This window comes from Heteronotia binoei, chromosome 21 (assembly GCF_032191835.1).
Source record: "Heteronotia binoei isolate CCM8104 ecotype False Entrance Well chromosome 21, APGP_CSIRO_Hbin_v1, whole genome shotgun sequence".
NCBI lineage: Eukaryota > Metazoa > Chordata > Lepidosauria > Squamata > Gekkonidae > Heteronotia > Heteronotia binoei.
This window is the reverse complement of record NC_083243.1, coordinates 161,944,213-161,960,228: the sequence shown is the minus strand read 5'-3', so window position 1 is coordinate 161,960,228 and position 16,016 is coordinate 161,944,213. Positions and strand designations below refer to the sequence as shown.

General features: G+C 42.7%; 1 protein-coding gene across 1 annotated transcript in view; it reads right to left on the bottom strand.

Moving 5' to 3' along the window:
• HRAS (HRas proto-oncogene, GTPase) overlaps positions 1 to 16,016 on the bottom strand; it is an 86,206-nt gene that overhangs the window by 27,458 nt on the left and 42,732 nt on the right. The window contains exon 3 of the mRNA XM_060261927.1: positions 9,249 to 9,427. Coding sequence (XP_060117910.1) covers positions 9,249 to 9,427 — 179 coding nt within the window. The remainder of the gene's footprint in view (positions 1 to 9,248; positions 9,428 to 16,016) is intronic.

Here is a 16,016-nt window from a genome sequence, read left to right as displayed (position 1 = left end):
CCCACTATAGTTAACTTTGGAGGCCATGCTTCAGGTGCTCCTGACCTTTGGAGATTAGGTGGGTGGCAACCTGGAAGAGGGCCTTCTTAATTGTAGCACCAAAACTCTGGTACTCTCTGCCCAGAGGGATTTAAACTGAAAGAACAGCTCAGCAATCAAATAAGTTTCTATGGAAGTAGACAGCCCTCAAGATATCCTAGTCCCAGATCATTTGGGACTTTAAAGATCTTAGAGAAAGCTGTCATATTTTCAAAAAAGCTAGAGAGAGAGAGGGGGTGAAGAGCAGTCAAGTAGTGCTCTAAATGTTCTCTATATCACTTAATTTCATGAATAAAATTGCACTCCATGCTCCTCCTGAAGTCATTGACAAAGAAACCCAAATATTCTGAGTCAGAATAAATCATGCTGGAAGTTACCCAGACCATGTTTACTTTTTAACAGTGGGAAGGCTGGAATATGGCATCCCAGAAGAAAAAAATTGCACATTTTAACGGAGCATAACATTTGTCTGTGCAAAATGTGGTAAGTTGTGTCATACAACGAAGTGGCAGAAGGTTAAAAGCTCATTAAAACATATAGTTATGTTTCCCTTAGTCTCCCTTCCTTTCATATATTCCCACTGCAAACTATTACCAGCATTAACTGATTGTTCCTTGCAGTGGGAACCATGAACAGAATTATCATTCTACTGGTTTACTGGCCATCTAACCCACTAAAGTGTGCCCCATCTGAGCTGAAAGAGGTGGTCTCAGGTTTGGTGACTGCGATGCTCGCGACTCCTATGCTGTACCTCTGGCACAATCACGATCAGTATGGGGTTGAGGGGGCAGCAGCAGCAGCAGGAAGGACAAGCGAACCACTGAAAGAGCGGCCACCACTGCTGCCTCCTCCCCCCTTCCTTCCTGGATTGCATAACCTTGAAAACCCTATGGGATCAGCATAAGTCAGATGTGACTTGATGGCAAAACAACAATAACAAAGGGGGGCAAGGAAAGCAAGTGGCCATGAGTAGCAGGGAAGAAGTGGGGAGAAGACAGAAATCAAAAGGTGATGGAAAGAGAAGGAAAGGTAGGGGAGATGAAATGCCCCCCCCCCCCCCGCAAGTTCCCTCGTGTCTAGATTCTAAAAGCCAAGCCGGTAAAATCTGAGGATACCTAAATCTATAGATTAGGCCTATGAGCGGACAAGCCAGATCTTTCTACAAACCGGAAAAATACCCTGGTTTGCAGAAAAATCTGAAACCTTGAAAAAGAATGGGTTATAAAAGCCTAAAATGATAAAAGGAGCACTGTAGCTTTAAGAAATGGATACCCTCAGTGGCTGCTGTGCACTGGCAAGGAATGTGCACTCTGTACATGCTCAAGCTCTTCATTTTGCTGTTACCTAAAATGATGTGGTACAGTTTCAAAGAGGCAACCAACTAGCTAATGCTTAGAGATGAAAGGGGGGCGGAAGGCGAAAGCAGCTGAGTAGCACTTTCAAAACTACAGCAAATGTATTGCTATAGGATTTGGGGATTCTTTTGGTAGATAGATATTTTGTGTCTTCTTCAAGCCTGTGATTTTTTACATTTGCTGAAGTGGATGATGAACTGACTCCTTTTTTAAAGTAAATTAATGGCCCCAGCAAGCCTATTAAGCATTCTTTTTAAAATGTATACATTCTAAGAGTTGGTCAAGTAGGTATGTATTGACAATTGTTTACCACCCAGACAGCTATAGCTAATATTAACTGGTTTCAAGCATAATAGTATTATTTATTTATTTATTTTGCAGAGTGATGGCTTGAATAAAAAGCTATAAAACACTTTCGGCATATTTGAAACACTACTACAAAAAGTTAGAAGCTGTCCTAGCAGACATTTATACATATTTGCCAAGGACCTAAATGAAACATAATATGTACAAGCCAGAATATTCAGACTGTGCCCAAGATTCTTCTTTATTTTTAGGTAGGTTTGTTTTGTTGTATTTCAAAACTTTTTGTATTATTTCAAAATGGCTTCTCAAAGTAGAAGAAGGCACTCTCCAGATTTCACGGCCATTAGAATTCTAAACTGCACTGTGCAGCTGTCCAAGCGATAGCCTCTTTTAAAGCAAGGGGCAATGTACATAAGCAAGTTTTCAGAAGGCCAGCAGAAGCAAATAAAAGATGCTACAAAGGCAATGATGACAATTTTATCATCAGTAATATACCCTGAAAGTAAAGGACCTTGTCTGTCAGGGCATTGTGTGCCTGAGTTCTATGTATCATTTGCATATATCATAAATTCGCTTTAATCATTTGCAGGTCACAAGGGCAAATTCTGTCAGAATATACCAGCAAATCTGCCCTGTAACACCATGGAAGGAATGATGTTCAGCCTAGCAAACAAAACCATGGAACTGAGAGATAATAGAAACAAGAGGGTAGCATATGAGGGGGGGGAGGTTGCCATAAAACAAAGAAAAACAAACATGGCAGCCTCTCACTAAGGTACTGTGATCTCCAAGACATGTTTCCTAGTCAAGATAAGAGAATCATGCTTTCCCCAGGCCTATATTGTAGGGTGCCATACCAATTAATAATAGCTTATCATCCACCATTTTCAGCCACGTACACTTGAGTTCCTCTTCAACTCTGGTACACTTGAATTCCTCTTCCCAGAATCCCTGGAGGCAGGAAATTGATTCCACTTTCTGATTCTGGAGGGAGGAGAAGCCCACCTCTCAGTCTTTTTCCTGCCTCCACCTGAGACAGCAGTGGATTTAGAGAGTTCCTGAAATTTTCCATTAAGGAGCTCCTTTGGTTGCACTTTGTTCTTTCCTTTCCACATGTGTGCCTTTCTGAATACCTTTTCCTTTAACAACAAACAACCTTTGTTCTTCTGGCCTTGTCTTCCTGAGGCTGTTTGCCTTTGCCCACTTCTTCAGTCATGGCAGTGTCTGCAGCTGAGGTCTCCAACCATGGGACCTCCTCTGCAGGAGAGTTGGGGGAGGTGATCCCAAGGCAACAGAGTAGGAAATTCCTGCAAATCCACTCAACCAACTGTCCCACCACAGCAGAGCTCCTGGAGAGAGCCCACTGACCATGAAATGCCTGGCTTAGATAGTGAAGCAGGCTTAATTTTTGGTGCCAAAACTGCACCCTCTACTGATCTACCAGGACAGCTCAGTGCAGCCTTCCATGGTCATCAAAGAGTTGAAGGCTCACTTCCACCATGGAAGTCAGGACTGGCTAGAACAACTTGTCTCCAATCAGTTGTGGGGGGAGCTTCTTTACCCTCCTGGAGAAGATGAAGCAAGGCTTCTTACCCCCCTCATGCCTCCTTCTGTGACCAAACACCTTCAAAAATATATATAGGTACTTCAGGGTTTCTAGACAGAGAAAAAGGCCAGAGCCTTCTAAAAGCACCCTCTCTCCTTTAGGAGAAATTATTCACATTTTTCTGACTACAGATCTGAAGACAGGGATTTCCCCTTAGGCTCTGAGGATTCCGATGCAGATTTAAATAAAGAGGAACACAGAGCAAGCCAACTCATTGCCTTTTCTCTCACGAGGAGCTCCCTCCTCTCCTAAAGAAAACATTAAAAATCCTACAGCTTTCTGCCCCAAAGGTAGCAATCCCCAAGAAGGAGGAGGAGGAGGATGGTGATGATAATAAAGGAGCCCCTAAGGTATTATCTAGGATTAGAATGATGGGTTCAACATTCCCCTTTCCTTTCCTTTTTAAAAACTGAAATAAAAGATGAATGGTCAGATCTAGGGAGTGTGCTCAGTATATACCAGGCCAAATAAATACCCAAAAAGTATTATCAGTATTTTTCAGGTATTCATTCAGCCATATCAGATTAGAGAATCTACCAAGACAGCCATGCCCAAATAAAAGCTGATATTATTCGGGCTTGGCTTGAAGGCTTTTTTAAAAGACCACAGTCTCTTTAAATGTCTTCTGAGTTCACTTGCCAAGGTGTGCCACCACCACCCATACTGAGATTCAAGAATATTCAGGAATATCTATATTTTTTCAGGTACGATAAAAAATAGAATAAGAAAAAAATAACTTTTATTTTTTGGCACACCCCTACTCGGATCCTACCAATAATCATTTACATTCTGGACAGGCTAAAAGAATGACTCTTTTCCTCCCAAGGCAACCAACTTACTGAAAAGTTCCAGTGGTAGATGCTCCTGAGGCTAGCTTAGCATCAGGGGTGGTTCTTCCAAAGCAGGAAGAGGGCACCCTTTAAGATCCTAATGACTGAAAAAGTTACTCAGCTCTCTGCAGAGCCCATGAGGCTATGACTTTCTCCATTAAAGCTTCTGCTGTCACTTCTCTGATGGCAACAGCTTCATACATGTGGCTTCTAAAATTGTCCTAAGAATTCCCAGATTTAAATCAGCACCTGTAAAGTTGCATACACAAATTGGAAAGGACAACAGCTTTCATGTCCAGTGCTAGTCGGAACATGATCAAGTTCTTAGCAAGGGCCGTGGCTTTCACAGTGGTAGCCAGAAAACATCTCTGTCTCATATCCTAAAATGTGAACTCCCTTTTTAAAGTCTCATGTGGCATCTTGGCCTTTTCTGGGTGATAAGCTATTTGGGGACAGCCTGGAGGACATCTTAATTGAGACCAAGGACAAGAAGTTCATGCCATTCACCTATAAAAGGGAGCACAGGCAGCAGGAAAGTTATGGTTCACAGTCCTTTTCTTTCTACAGAACATTTCCACAATTTAGATCAGCCTCCAAGTGGTAGTTGTGTATTAAATTCAAGCCTAACTTCAGAGTCACAAGTCAATACAACAATTCGGCCCAAGCACCCCTCCAGTAAGGGAGGAAAACAGTGGTAACAACAAAAATGATACCTGCTACCTCCAGTGGGGCGGAAGGCTTCAAAAATGTCATAAAGCCTGGAATTTATCAGCCACCAATGAATGGGTAAAAGAAACAATAATCTATGGCTATTCAATAGAATTTGCCGCACTACCTCATTGGATTCCTAATCTCACCAGTTCCTCACTGCCCCATCAAGAGACAGTGTATGCAGGATGCCATCAGATATCTGCTGGAGATCACCACCACTGAACCTGTGCCATTGTCACAAAAGTTCTTAGACATCTATCTGTTTTTTCATAGTTCCCAAAAAGAGAACAGAGACTGGAGAGCTATCCTCAACCTCATATTCCTGAACAGGTTTGTGAGGTACAAAAAGTTCAAGATGGAGACCTTGAAGACCACTGTAGAAGCCCTGCAGCCAGAGGACTTCATGGCCTCCACTGATTTGACCAAGGCATATCTTCACGTGCCCATAACTCCTTGGGATAGAAAGTATCTAAGATTCACCTTCAGTAAAAACACTTCCAGTTTTGAGCCATGCAATTTGGGTTGACATCAGCACACCACAGGGCCTGTAAAATGGAGCTGTTCTGTCAGACCTCTTTGTCCACAGGACCATCACTATCATACAGAAATGATCTCATCTGATCTGTTTATTAATCCAGCTGTGGGGCTGCTTATAGGATAACAATTGTATGTTTGCCATCTTGATATTTTAATTTTTAACCTTTGAGTTGTTAAATTATTGCATAATGGGAGTTTTTTTATTGTTTTAGTATCAATTGTTATTATCCACCCTGAACCCACTTGAGGGGAGGGGAGAGGAGGTTAAAAGTGGAAGAGAAAGAGGAGGAGGATGGATTTATACCCCACCCTTCACTACCCAAAGGAGTCTCAGAGTGGCTTACAATCTCCTTTCCCTTCCCCTCAACAGACACCCTGTGAGGTAGATGGAGCTGAGAGAGCTCTCGCAGGATTGCTCTTGAGCAGAACAGCCCTGTGAGAACTTGTGACTGACTCAAGGTCACATCAGCAAGTGCATGTGAAGAGTGGGGAATCAAACCCGGTTCTCCCAGATAAGAGTCTGCACACTTACCAAGCTGGCTCTTATAAATAAATGAAAATGATCATCTCACTTGGTGCAAACCTGCGTCTCAAAGGAATCCATACACATCCATACCTTGACAACCGCCTTATAAAGTCACCTTCCCAAGATCAGGTACTCGGGGTGTCACATAGCAGGGGACCAAGGAGGGCCTTCTACTGGTTGCCACCACTCTGGTAAGGATCTAACTGGGAGGGCCCAGAGCACCCACCAACCCCTGTATCTTCCTTATCAACAAGTACCTTTTAACCATGACCAAAGACACATGAGGACCCAGGAAGTATAATAACAAGAAATTTATTATAAGTGCTCTAGAACAACAAGTGGGTAGTAAAACATTTAGTGCACAGTGAATATAGAGAATAGTAAAGCTTGGTAAAAAGAAATAAAAAGCCCTGACGCATCTAACTAGATGTTCCCTTTCTATAATTCCAAATGGTCTCACCCTTCCTTTGTGAGGGAACCCTCTAGCTGCCTTCCCTCCAGAGAGAGCCACCTCTCTGTCTGTGACTTTTCCAGAGGGAGCACCCCTGTCTGTAGCTTGGCGCTTTCCTCCCAGGTCCCACCCCTCTGGGCAAGTTTTTCCTCCAAAACTGCTTTCACCCAATCAGAGTGACAGAAGGGATCTTGGGAGATGTAGGCCTTGTAGCTATTCCTACACAGGCTTCTCCGGAGCCTGCAGGCCTCACGAGGCCTAGGATCATGACACAGGGACATTTAGGACACTATCCAGTGCCTCTCCAATTACAGCTTTCTAATAACTTCCGGAAGAGCCACTTACACCTGCCCACGTCAGCACACATTTGGAGCAGTGATAGATTCAATCCAGGTCAAAAAGTATCTTCCAGTAGACAGAGCTAATTGTTCTGACTGTGAAACAAGTTTGCTCTGCAAAATCAATGGATGATCTTAGTGTGTCTGCTAAGTTACATGATTACAGCCATGGAGGCAGTCCCTTGAGCCTGGGCACTCTCTGGGTTACATTTGTTGCCATATCAGAGGCTCATAGCCCTTTAAAAGTACATTAGAGTTAGCATCTTAGAAAGGACCTCTTTGGTGGACAAAAATGTTTGTAGGCAAACCTGTTCAAATGACCACAGACCTTCAGATCACAATAGATTCCAGCCTGATGGGTTGGTAAACCCATTACTCACTGGGTCACATGCAGAGGACCTCGTTCCATCAAAACTTGGGGAACTGATCCCTCAGCCTCAATCTTTTGGAACTCTGTGCAATTCATCTGGCACTTCTTCACTTCCAAGATTGTCTCAATAGAATATATGTATAAGGACAGTCAACATTACAGCCAAGGTGTATTTGAATCATCAGAGAGGCATCAAAGCCAGGAAGCTACAAAAGGAATCAGCCATCATGTCCTGAAGAACAAACCAAAGCACACTGCTGAAAAAATAGAAGTATTTCTCTATAGTATGCAATTTTTATACAAATTTTTGTATGCTTCTAAACTTTATGTAACAAGAACACATAAGAATAATCAGTCATAATCTTATATAAATGTGTCTTCTTCCTCCTACAGAAAGTGCCAGTCCCTATTCACTTTCACCGCATTGGAACTCCAATGATGCAATGCTCTGTCGCTCCCACGGCTTGAATTTTCTTTAATAGTCAAATGGTCTCAAAGGCACCTTTCATTCAACAGGTCAAGTCACTTATATAATACATATGACGACTGAACAATAAAGCAAACAGACACGTCCTCTGGTTATATGAGCAGTTTCGATGCCTCTTCCTCAACATTATATGTTTTACAGAACAGTTATTCAGAGTCACAGGAATAAATTATATATGGATCAATGTTTTCTAAATATAAGAATTCCAATCCCAAAGGCTCTGATTTCCTCATGGGCTTTTACCCCAATCCTTTGATTCCAAAAGCTCTGAATAAAATGAAACAGGAAATGCTAAAGAGAAAAGAACTCAAATGTGAACTTGTGGATCTCTTGACAAAAATATGCAATCACTAAAATCTGCCTCCATTTCAGAGGACTAGAAGGTAGCTAATGTAACCCTGCCTACTCTGACCCAGTAAAGATAATGATGATATTGGATTTATATCCCGCCCTCCACTCTGAATCTCAGAGTCTCAGAGCGGCTCACAATCTCCTTTATCTCCCTCCCCGACAACAGACACCCTGTGAGGTGGGTGGGGCTGAGAGAGTTCTCACAGCAGCTGCCCTTTCAAGGACAACTTCTGCCAGAACTATGGCTGACCCAAGGCCATTCCAGCAGGTGCAATGGAGGAGTGGGGAATCAAACCCGGTTCTCTTAGATAAGAGTCCGCACACTTAACCACTACACCAAACTGGCTCTCTAAATATTGTTTATCTAGACTTCCAGAAAGCTTTTGGTAAAGTTTCTCAAGAAAGCCTCCTAAGTAAACTCAGCAGTCATGGGATAAGGGGACAAGTTATCTTGTGGCTTTAAAACTGGCTGATTAATAGGAAACAGAGTGAGGATAAATGGGCAGCTTTCACAGTGGACAGTGGTGAGCAGTGGGGTACCATAGGGCTTGGTACTAGGTTCATTAATGATTTGAAGTTGAAAGTAAACAATGAAGAGGCTAAATCTGTGGATGACACTAAGTCATTCAGGGCAGTGAGAACCAGGAAAGACTCTGAGGCACTCCAGAAGGATCTATTGAGGCTAGGCGAGTGGTGTCAACATGGCAAATGAGGTTCAACGTGGGTAAGTACAACAATCCCAACTATTAATATACACTGATGGAGTCTGAACTGGTGGTAATTGAAAATGTCAACCCAGTATGCTACTGCAATAAAAAAAAGGCATATGCTGTGCTGAGGATTATTAGGGAGAGGACTGAAACAAATCAGCCAGTATAATAATGCCCCTGTATAAATCGATGGTGCAGCCTTATTTGGAATACTGTGTAAAGTTCCGTTCATTGCACCTCAAAAAAGATATTATAGCACTGGGGAAAGCACAGAAAAGGGCAACACAGCTGGTGCCAAAAGATCTCTATTTCACTAAAAATACAGCTCCATTATTTAGAGAAACAGGGAGGAAACAGAAGTACTTGCTTCTCCTTTCACTTACCATAAACATTGGGGTTCAGCAATTCCCTTGATTGGAATTTAATTAGAATCATTGATACTAGCAGTCAGCTTAAGGTGGCCTTCAGGGAAAGGGTGTTTGAAGCACTCTGAGTGTTTGGGGGGGGGGGCAACAAGTTGCAGCACAGATAAATCTTAAAATGGACAGCAGCACAATCCCTTCCTCCAGATTTCCCTCTAGAAAGGGTTACGATAATGTCGTCCCCTCCCCCACTTAGTGGTATTACTGACCTGTACTGATGAATGTCTTCAAAGGACTTGGTGTTATTAATGGCAAAAACACAAAGAAAGCCTTCTCCTGTTCGCATGTACTGGTCTCGCATGGCACTGTACTCCTCTTGGCCTGCTGTGTCCAAGATGTCCAGCAAACAGGTCTCTCCATCAATGACTACTTGCTTTCTGTAAGAATCCTTCAGGGCCAAGGAAGAATTAAGAGGTGTTAGAAGAGGAACAAACAAACAAGCATTGGCCTGGCTCATTTATTTAAGGCCTCTGTACTCATTTACTACAACCACACCATCCCTGCTAGCCTTTCGCCCTTCCATACCTCTTACTTTCCAGTCACTTCGGAATGCCTTTTCAGAAGGGATCATTCCCCCTTGGATATACACACCCTTAACAAATTTACACTGAATCATACATGGACAAACAAACTTTTAGTCCTTATTTTCAAAGCTCTCCACCAGGACTCCTCATTACATAAGCTGCTCATCTCTGCTTCTCATTTGATGTGTTCAGCACAAGCTTACCAACTATCCTCCTACCATGTTCACAGTTTCCAACCCTTCTGGCCTTGCTGCCTAGAACAGCATTTCCCTCCCTATCAAGCCACTTCCATAATCTCTTTTAAATCCTTCTTCAAGATCCATTTCTTAAGTATAATAATAATAAATAATAATAAACTTTTATTTATACCCCGCCCTCCCCGCCTAGGCAGGCTCAGGGTGGCTAACAAGACATGGTAAACCATAATACAAATAAAACAATATATAATATAATTAATAATTTAAGCAGTAAAACCAATAAAACAGTATGACATTATAGTACAATCAAATTATGTGTAAGATGGCTCGGTGTTATTGATATTATCAAGAGTTCCGTCTTAAAAAGCTAGCTGGAAGAGGGCAGTTTTGCAGGCCCTCCCATTAAGTATGACCTCTTCTGAATCATCCTTGCCTCAGCTCCCTGAACTCTTGTTGCTTCTTCACTTCTTCCCAACTATCCACTGCCAAGATTTTCAAATGCACCATAGAACTGGAGACATATTCCACTAGTCTGTTACAGTGAGGGCCTAACTAAACATGTCATTTTCCACATGTTCAAATTATGTTGTTTCTAAATATCATGCACGTCCAGTTAGACCTGTTTTTTCTGTGCCACCTGTTCAACAAAGCTGCTTTTGTGATGGTGCCACCCACTGGCTGAGAATTATTATCTGTACTTAACAATGCTTCTGATTTGCTGAAACCCCTCTCCCCCTCGTCCTTCCCCATTCCCCTCAGGAGGGCTCTATGAGGCCTGCAACCAATCAACGTAAGTGACAATAGCTCCAGTGTTAGGGATGCTAACAGTTGCCACTTCCTATTCTGGAAGGAAAAGGCATGCATGAACAATCAAGCAAGAATGGGTAGAGGTTCAGAGAAAGGGTGTTGCTGCCTGCCTGGGCTTGGCCCCTGGTGACCAAAGCATGGAGAGGGAGGGGGAGACCATCTATTGTATGGGGAAGATGTTATCTTGGAAAGGCAACAGAGAAAGAGGATCTAACCAGATGTACACAATACTTACAGGTAACTTTTAACTGAAAACAAGTAAAGTACACATCAGGTTAGACCCTCAGTAGCTTTAGTCATGCAGAAAATCTCAAGGTAAACACAGAAAACAAAGAAGAAGTGAAGACCACAACTTGAGCGCATAGCTACAGCTATCAGGCTTCCTTTCAGTGTGCATGTCCAGGACTTTTGAGCAGTGGACTGGTTATGAGAGGTATTTGGACTTTCTCACTAGAACCAAACAACGTGTTTATCCATGAAGTTAAAGAGCAGCAGGTGAAATGGGTCAAAAGGTTTGTTACTATCACAGTCGATAGTTTTTGAATCAGTTACAGTGCTTAAAATATACAGCGAAGGAAGGGTAGAATAGGTAACACCTCTGGTGTCAAAGTAGCAATTAATATGACTGAAGTTCTGTTCCAGGCATTTACAGTGTTGTCTCCTAACAGACAAGGTTTGCTTTTGACACCAAAGCCACTCAGCCTTAGGGCAGCTTATTTTTTTTTAACTTTTTTTAGTTTGTACCAATCTTTCTGAAAGCAGCTTTGCTCAAGGGAGCCAAGAGAGCCAGCAGTGGTTCAGTCATCTCCTGTGGACACACCCCATACAAGCCAAAGAGCAAATACTATGTGGGCAACCACTGGCTGAAGTTCATCTGAAGCATAAGCACCTCCTGTATGCTTATCCATAAAGCTCTGCATCAAGACTCCACCCAGCAGATCCATTCCAAGGTTTTACTTTGTCCAGCTATATATATTCTGAGAGAGAACGCTTCCTCCCATTCCCAAATGCCAAGGGACACTTTTAGACCCAACACAACACAGATGTAACTCAGCTCCCTCATATCCTCATCACAAACTATCCCAAGATGTTTAAATGAAAAATATTGAGTGTTCAGACATTCCTACAAAAGACAGCTTTTAAAAGAGAATTTTAAAATTTGTCTTTTGGGGGTTACTTATAGCTTTGTCACATGAAGCCTCCATCCATCATCACCAAGCCTGATTACGTTTGCATTATAACTTTATACAAATTGTTCCACAATGGTGCTCAAAACTGGATGCATTTGGCAACAGGAGGATAGCAAGTAGCACAAGTGTCCTTATCTTTTTTCCCTGAGTATATACATAAAAGACCAGTGGTGGGATGCATATAGGCAGCCAGGAGGAATAGCTTGCATGGTCATTCTCATTTTAATATTGTTGATTAGACTGTTATTATTTATGCCCTGACAACTTGATTTATTTATTTATTACTATGTATTGTTTGATTTATGTATTGTTTTTTCACTCCAAGGAGATAGGATATAAATGTTTTAAATAAACACACGCACATTTCCATATCCACAAATGTGTAAATAAGTCAGCAACTGCAACAGTCACTTGAGGAAACCTTACATTTTGGACCCCAAGATATCAATAAGGTTTTAAACTAGATAAACCTAACAGAATTTCCAAAACATAGAGAAAGCAAGAAATTTCATCTTCTGTATGATGAAGCAGCCTGCCAGATCCCTTGATGTATTGGTAGAGGTGATTTAAAATAAACATTCAGGTGGGGTAGCCATGTTGGTCTGAAGCAACAGAACAAATTGAGTCCAGTGGCACCTTTAAGATCAACCAAGTGGATACTGGATGTAAGCTTCCATATACATGCACACTTCATCCAATACCTTAAAGGACTCAAACTTCGTCCTAAAATAAATAGTCACTTAATATATAAACACTTGCTATCACAATACAATATACCCATTTTCTTTGCTCATTTGCTAGGCAGGTTGGCCCTAAAATAAATAAGGGCATAGCACGTTTCCCAGTGGGATAACTGCACTAGCCTTCACTGAAGCTTGGCACTTTTCTTTCTAGGCTTCAGGAAGGTAATGCAGTTGACGCAAATGCAACTGCCAGAGCACTCCATCTGCTTCAACTGCATTAGCTACCTGATTTGCAAATACAGTTGCTCCCCTACCACAATTGCAAAGCAGCCCAGGTAATTTGGGGGGGAGCCCTCTGTGCCATTCGTCCCTTCCCCTGTGGCATCAACTGTGAAGAAAAGTAAAATCAAGCTTGCTACAGCTAGTGAAAGGAGGGAAGAGGGGAGCAGCAGACACAGCAGCACTGGGAATTAGCAACATTAGTTCCACATCATATCTTCCTGCCCCATATCTGCTCCATTTTCAGGCAACAGACTGGCTGTTAGTGCTTCCAGAGGAAAATGAGGGCACAGGACAACACAGGACAATGCTGTAGCTTTTAGGGACAGTCAAAGAATAAAGAAGAGTTTCTAAAATTCTCTAAAAATGAGAATATAACATTCTGCTCGATAGGTTTTTTTAATGTATCAATGTCTTTTTACTAGTATTGCTTTAGAAGTCTTGTAATGATTTTGATGATATTGCATTATTGTTTTATGTATTAACCTTAGTTACTTGGTTTCTCTTTATAATTTGTTTGCTGTAATGCTGGTAGTTGCTTTGAAATAGTTACAGTAAAAAATTAAAAACAAGAAATTGGAAGCTTTCTCAATGGTTCGCTAAAATACCCAGTTTGAATTGTTCTGATGGAACCAAGCGACAGAAACCCACTATAGATAACAGGCAGAACTCTCCAAACATACCCATGTTTGCTGCCTATAGCATTCCAAATATGTCAAAAGGCAACCTCTCCCAAAACACAGTGACCCCAAATATACACCCTCAACTAAAGAAACTGCCAAGACTAAAAGAATAGTATGAGTCCAGATATATAACACTGTGATCATCCTAGTAACTAACTCCCAAAGGGGGGACCTGGGAAACAGAAACTTAACTGAAGAGCCCCAAAACATTAAGTGATTGGTTGGCAAAATGCATTTCACTCGCATGAGACAGGCACATTTATAGGCCTCATCAATAATGTATCAGCAGCCTCCATCACGACTCTCCCTAGCTTGCCAAATTATCTGTTTGGTCACACCTGCACTGCATCCAGCCTGTGAACTCAGATGCAACCTGCTTCTCTTCAGCATCCTAGGGTGCAGAAACAAGATGACTGAGCCAATTAAAGTCCATTTAACTTACAAAAACAGGTCACACATACCAAGACAGACACAGTTATAGAACATGGTGCCAAAAGGTTCGTGTTTGAGACAATTCTAACCACTGCAAATAATATTACTATGTAGTACAGATCTAAAGGCTGAAGAGAGGTCTAAATTGGGAGAAAAATGCAACACAATCAGTGGGATTTTCTACAATCGTGCTGATAAAATACAATCCTATATATTTTAGTGTATCACAACAGTCATGATACCAGAGTATGTAGATGCCCATGGGGAACTCCCATATTTCATTTCAGAGAGTTCTGAGAGAGAGCAGAGAATAAGTGATATAAGCTGGGGAAGTTGCTGAGAATTTCTGAGTTTGTGTGACTGCTGAAAATTCTGAGCTTGTGGTTGCTGGGGAACTGCTGTCTGTTTGGTTTCAGTGGGCTGAAGGTGAAGGTGATTGTTGCTGATTGATTAGGAATGGCTGTGTTCCCCACCCTCTTTGCATTATTAAGCTGAGCCTTGCCAGAGGCGCGAGCCGAAGGGCGAGAACTAAAGGGCTCTTGGCCTGGGGGCTGAGTAAGGACCAGGAATCCGGATCCATATTTTCCTTGGGTTCCCAATAAGGTAAGTTGACCCTCCAGAAGGGGAGCCACATAAACAAACAGGATTTAAAAGGGGACTGTATATATATTTTTAAAAGCTATCATGAAGGTAGAATGCCAGCAGGAGGGTGGGGGCTTTCCAGTGTTTTGCACTGAGTGTCACATGTATGACTATCTGCGCACAGGATAGAAGCCTTGGGTGTGTGCTCGATGCAAGGAGCTCCTGGTCCTCAGGGAATGAGTTTGTACCCTTGAGGCCGAGGTGACTGACCTGAAGAAGCAGAGACAGTCAATTAGGCACTCAGGGAAGACTCTCAGGGGCGTATTAGATGAGCCCCGCTCTGAATGTGGCAGCCCCGCTGCTGCCAGGGAGCATGAGGGTCGAGAGGGAACAGGGCACCATGCTGAGGATAAGGGGAATGCGCCCTCAGAAGGGACCTCTTCTTCAGTTGGTGAGCAGGAATCCTTTTGCGCCAAGGAACCATCCCTGGGCAGGGAGAGAGGGGGGGTCTTCGTAGTTGGTGATTTGATCCTTAGGCAAGTAGACAGCTGGGTGGCAAAACCACGTACTGACCGTATGGTGCTTGCCTGGTGCGAAGGTAGCGGACATTACGCATGAAGTAGATAGGCTGATAGACAGTGCAGGGGAGGAGCCAGTGGTCGTGGTGTATGTTGGCACCAATGATGTGGGGAAATGCAGCCGTGAGGTCCTGGAGGAAAAATTTAGGCTGCTAGCCAGGAGACCTAAGGCCAGAACCTCCAAGATAGCCTTCTCAGAAGTGCTACCTGTTCCACGTGCAGGGCTGGAAAGACAGGCACAAATTAGAAGTCTCAATGTGTGGATGAGATGATGGTGTAGGGAGGAAGGGCTTAAGTTTGTTAGGCACTGGGATGCTTTCTGGAACAAGTGGGAGCTGTACAAAAGAGACAGTCTCCACTTGTCCCCAGATGGAACCAGGCTGCTGGCGCTTAAAATAAAAAAGGTGGCAGAGCAGTTTTTAAACTAAATCTTGGGGGAAAGCCGACAGGAGATCAAATGTCTCTGGTTCGGGAGGACTCATCTCAAAGAGATGAAGGGTTAGCTGTTACTTTTCTACTGGGTAATGAATCAGAGTTGTCCACTGAGATGGTGACAAACAGTATGGAGTGTCTGCCAAAGTCTCAAGGCAGCAGGAGGAAGGTTGCAGTCCTAACTTGCCTGGGAAATTATAGATGTTTGTATGCAAATGCTAGAAGTGTTTGAAGTAAAATTGGTGAGTTGGAATGTTTAGTGTTGGGGGAAAACAGACATTGTGGGAATTTCAGAAACTTGGTGGAATAAGGAGAATCAGTGGGACATGGTGATTCCTGGATATGTTATATCGGAAGGATAGGGAGGGAAGGGTTGGAGGTGGGGTGCCTCTGTATGCCAGAGAGGGTATACAGTCCAGTAAGACTGAGGTCAAAGAATTAGATTCCCTTCTAGAAATGCTTTGGGTCAAAATAGAGGTCCCAAAAGGAAATTTAACTATGGGAGTTTGTTATTGCCCACCAAATCAAAAGAGAGAGGACGATTAAAATATGATGGAAGGATTAAAGATAGAGGCTAAACGTGAAAACTG